Source organism: Sphaerodactylus townsendi, unplaced genomic scaffold, assembly GCF_021028975.2.
Source record: "Sphaerodactylus townsendi isolate TG3544 unplaced genomic scaffold, MPM_Stown_v2.3 scaffold_508, whole genome shotgun sequence".
Classification (NCBI taxonomy): domain Eukaryota; kingdom Metazoa; phylum Chordata; class Lepidosauria; order Squamata; family Sphaerodactylidae; genus Sphaerodactylus; species Sphaerodactylus townsendi.
The window spans coordinates 7,501-12,151 of record NW_025950702.1 but is presented as its reverse complement, the minus strand read 5'-3'; the positions used below and the strand labels follow the sequence as shown (position 1 = coordinate 12,151).

General features: G+C 50.9%; 1 protein-coding gene across 1 annotated transcript in view; it reads right to left on the bottom strand.

Moving 5' to 3' along the window:
• Nucleotides 1–1,871: 1,871 nt before the first annotated feature.
• Nucleotides 1,872–4,651, bottom strand: part of ZC3H3 (zinc finger CCCH-type containing 3) — a gene marked incomplete at its 3' end in the record, with an annotated part of 3,679 nt that continues 899 nt past the window's right edge. Inside the window, exon 2 of the mRNA XM_048483058.1 lies at nt 1,872–3,264. Within this exon, the coding sequence (XP_048339015.1) occupies nt 1,872–3,264 (1,393 nt within the window). The remainder of the gene's footprint in view (nt 3,265–4,651) is intronic.

The following is a 4,651-nucleotide window of genomic DNA, read 5'->3' as shown; positions in this document are numbered from 1 at the left end:
CTCCGCAGCCTGCAAGAGATGAAGCCAAACTGCACCAGGTGACCCAAGGCAGTCTGCGTTTCAGGACAAAAGTCCACATAATCCCTTCCTCTCCCCCCAACACACACCTGATGAGGCAGGTGAGGCTGAGGGCATTCGGAGAGAGAACTGTGACGGGCCCAGGGTCATCCAGCTGGCTTCAGAAGGAACATTCAGACATGCAATTGCATCATGAGGAACATTCAGACATGCAATTGCATCAGGGCACACTGAAGCAGTGCGGCCCCAGAAGTGCTACTGGACTCTGGATCTGGGAAAGTCACAAGCATCACATAAACTCCTGCAAATCTGAATTATACAAGGATTTTATTTTCAGTTCCACTGCAAGTCCTCACTGATGCGACGGCTTTCCAGGTCTCCTTTATGCTATTTGCCCAGGCTACACAGCCGCAGCTGGAGTCCCAAACAGATATATAATATCCTATCATCTGAACAGACTCCTCTCACACTCACTACATCTTATAGAATCATAGAGTTGGAAGAGACCCCAAAGGCCATTAAGTCCAACCCCCTGCCATGCAGGAACACACAATCAAAGCACTCCTGACATATGTACATTCAGTCTCCCTTTAAAAACCTCTAAAGGAGATTCCACCATTCTTTGAGGCAGGGAATTCCACTGTTGGACAGCCCTGACCATCAGAAAATTCTTCCTAATGTTTAGGTGAGATCTCTTTTCCTTCACCTCGACTCCATTACTCCGTTTCCTGGCCTCTGGAGCAGCAGAAAACAAGCTTGCTCCCTCTTCGACCTGGCATCCCTTCAAATATCTAAACATGGCTACCACGTCCCTTCGCTTCTCCAGACTAAACATCCCCAGCTCCCTAAGTCTCTCTTCATAGGGTATGGATTCCAGACCTTTGACCATTTTGGTTGCCTTCCTCTGGACCCATTCGAGCTTGTCAATATCCTTCTTCAATTGCAGTGCCCAGAACTCTAGGTGAGGTCTGACTAATGCAGAGTAGAGTGGTACAATTCCCTTGATCTAGACCAGTGGTGACGAACCTTTGGCACTCCAGATGTTATGGACTACAATTCCCATCAGCCACTGCCAGCATGGCCAATTGGCAGGGCCTGATGGGAATTGTAGTCCATAACATCTGGAGTGCCAAAGGTTCGCCACCACGGATCTAGACACTATACTCTTATTATTGTTGTTGTTGTTGTTGTTATTTATTGGGTTTATAGACCGCCCTCCCCCCAAGGGCTCAGGGCGGTTCACAACATATAGGAGGAGCACAATATCAGGTTAAAATACAATAAATATAAGTTAATACGGCTCTAATAAAAATAAACCCAACCCCATTAAAATGCAGCATTATTAATTGATTAGTTTAATAACTCAAGATGGCGCCTACTATCAGTTCCCTCAAGAAAACCCCCGAGAACCCCAGGGAAGGGGGGCGGTAGGAGCCACATGATGTTATAGGCAACAAAGAAGGAAGAAGGAAGGGCCCCTATCAACGGCTAGTCTCCCCCAAAGGCCCGGTGGAACAGCTCAGTCTTGCAGGCCCTGCGGAACTCAGCGAGATCCCGCAGGGCCCGGACAGCTGGCGGGAGAGCGTTCCACCAGGCAGGGGCCAGAACTGTAAAGGCTCTGGCCCGGGTGGAGGCCAGCCATATCATTGAGGGGCCAGGGATCACCAGTAGGTTGGTCTGCCGAGTGCAGAGACCGATTTGGGACATATCCCAGAATTGCACTGGCTTTCTGAAAGCTTCGTATTATCCACGCATGTTTTACAACTCCAGGAAAGGTGAAGCACGCCATTTATCTCTGCTGCAAAACTGGAGCAGCCGACTGCAGCGTCCACTCCAGGGAACAAACGGCTTACCTGGCGCTCCCCTTCCTTTTGATGATTTTGGTCCGGCTCTTCAACTTGTAATTGAGAAAGCTGGCATTCCCAAACGTTGGTTTCGGATCGCCGCGACCAAAAGGCACTCGGCTCGCAGCTGGAAGGGAGGAGCTGGCTCCTGAGAAGTGGGGGGCGGGCGGCCCACCGCGTTCTTCGCGCTGCCACGTGAACGCAGAGGCGGATGGGGAAGGGGAAAGCCGGGGGCTGGACGCCTTCCACTTGTACTTGCTGGAGGACATGCCCTGCTTCAAATGCGGGCCAGACCTTTTCTGCTTTGCTCCCAAGTCCGCTCTTGGCGCTAACTTGGTGGGCCTCTCTGCCCCGCCGGCAAGCTTCTGGCCGCTTTCAGAGGCTCTGGAAGCCGACCACCGCTTTGAAGCACAGGGACATTTGCTCGGGTTGGCCACCCAGGTGTAGTTGGTCTTCCTGAACTTGGGAGATTTTGTGGGGGCCAGCAAGGTTGGAGCTGTCTGGAGCACAGGTGCAGAAAACTTGTTCTTGGAGGGAGTCCCCTCACCTGCTGAAGGAGCGTCCCGAACTGAAGCAGGGTGTAAACTAGTTGTCTCAGCTATCCGCTCCGTCTTCATTTTGGCCACTGCCACAGGCACCTGTTGTGAGGTGCGCAGAGCTGTCTCCTGCAATGCTGGTTTCTTCCTTGCCGAAAGGCGTCCTGGTTCATGGCCAGGTAAGACCTTTGGCTGCTGAGGCTCAGTTTTCAACGTGATCGCCTGCTCACTGATTGTCTTCAACAGAGTCGAGTCTGATGCCCCCTGAACTACTCCCGAAGGCACAGACCCCTTGAGACGCACCGAAAGAGAGTCATCCCTCCCCCTAGCAACAGTCCGAGGAGGCAACGGGTGGGGCACGGTTGAGAGACGTTTCCGTTTGCTCTCTTTTGAAGGAACATCTGGAGCCAAAGCAGAGGTTTCGCATCTTCTGGAAGTAGAAGGGCCCTCGGCTGCTTCAGAGGGACCACCCTGGGGCATAGGAATTCTTACGACTGAGCCCGTATGTACCCCAACAGTTATGTTACCATCCGCAGCAACGTCCACCCTTCTTTCTGAAAGCACCGGCTGTGGCTCCTCTGCCGTGCGGGTTCCGTGGTTCGGGCCCAACCCTAAATCGCTGGATGAAATGCTCCCGCCAGGGTTGAGCATGGTTCGAGGTGGCACGTTGACGAGAGAATATTTCTTCCTCCAGGCATTGTGTCGGTGAGGCTGAAAATCCCTTTGGCCTTGCTGGGAATATCTAGCAGAGAAAACCGTTTGGTTGCTAAAAGAAGGTGGCCGGGGATTCCTCCACCTGGGTGCTGGAGTCGGTTGGGAGACGGCTGGTGCGTTCCCATGGACATTTTTATGGTCATTGATAAGTCCTAAAATGAACAAAGAGATTCTATCAGTTGAACATTCAAATGCCATTCTAGAAGCAAACTCAACATTTTCTACATATTATGACATATCCTATCTCAGTGATGGCAAACCTTTTCGAGACCGAGTGCCCAAACTGCAACCCAAAACCCACTTATTTATTGCAAAGTGCCAACATGGCAATTTAACCTGAATACTGAGGTTTTAGTTTAGAAAAAATGGTTGGCTCCAAGGTGCGTGTTACTCGCAAGTAAGCTTGGTGGTAGTTGTTGGCTTTGCTTTGAAGCAACCGTGCAACTCTTCCAATGGGTGAATCAAGACCCTAGGAGGGTTTTCTCAGAAGCAAGCAACCAAGCTTACTCCCAGGTAAAGGATCGCGCTTTAGTTCTTTGCATGAAAATCAGTGGGGTTTAACAGCACTTAACAGGGTTACCTACACTGCTTCCCCAAAACTAGGTCTTAGGTTTAATGCTAATAATCAAGCCCAGCAGCCCAGGCCAGCCTAGATGTGTTGGGGGGGCAATTTCCCCCCCACACGATGAACTTTGTTTGTGCGTGCCCTCAGAGAGGGCTCTGAGTGCCACCTCTGGCACCCGTGCCATAGGTTCGCCATCACTGTCCTATATAGATCAATAGTATATCCATATTTAAAAACCACCTCCCCTGGTCCCCAGGGTCATAACAACCTACACTTCACACTGCTGACAGAGCTACCACAGCAGGTGCTTAATGAGCTGATAAGGCATTGCCTGAGAAGCAAAGTGGAAAAACATGAGCACAGCAGGGAGGGGAACGTGAAAAGAAGGGTTCTCACATCCTGGCCAGGAGACACGGCAGAATCAAACAGAGACTGATCATGACAACCGGCTGCGACTTGATGGCACAATCCACCACCACAACCTTTCACTTGGTCCCAAAATCTAGGTACCAAGAACAGCCTTGTTGCCAAAATCAGCCCACAACACCCAGTAGCAGCAGAGACTTACTTACAGGGTTAGATCCTCCCTCTACTGTAAAAACTCACAGCGTAATTTTGAGCCATTCACTCTCTCTCAGCCCCAATAAACCTCACAGGGTTGTTGTGAAAACAGAAGAGGGGAGGGAAGACCGACGCACACCATGCTGAGCTCCTTAATGTAACCGGAGGGCAGGATAAAAACATGCTAAATGAAAGCAGAGTCAGTAGCACCTATAACATCAGAGTAGGGTGAGAGAGAGACGGGTTTAAACCCTTCATGCAGCCATAATCATCACGGAGTAGCCTTAGGCCCGTGGTGGCGAACCTTTGGCGCTCCAGATGTTATGGACTACAATTCCCATCAGCCCCTGCCAGCATGATGGGAGCTGCTGGAAATTGTCGCCCATAACATCTGGAGTGCCAAAGGTTCGCCA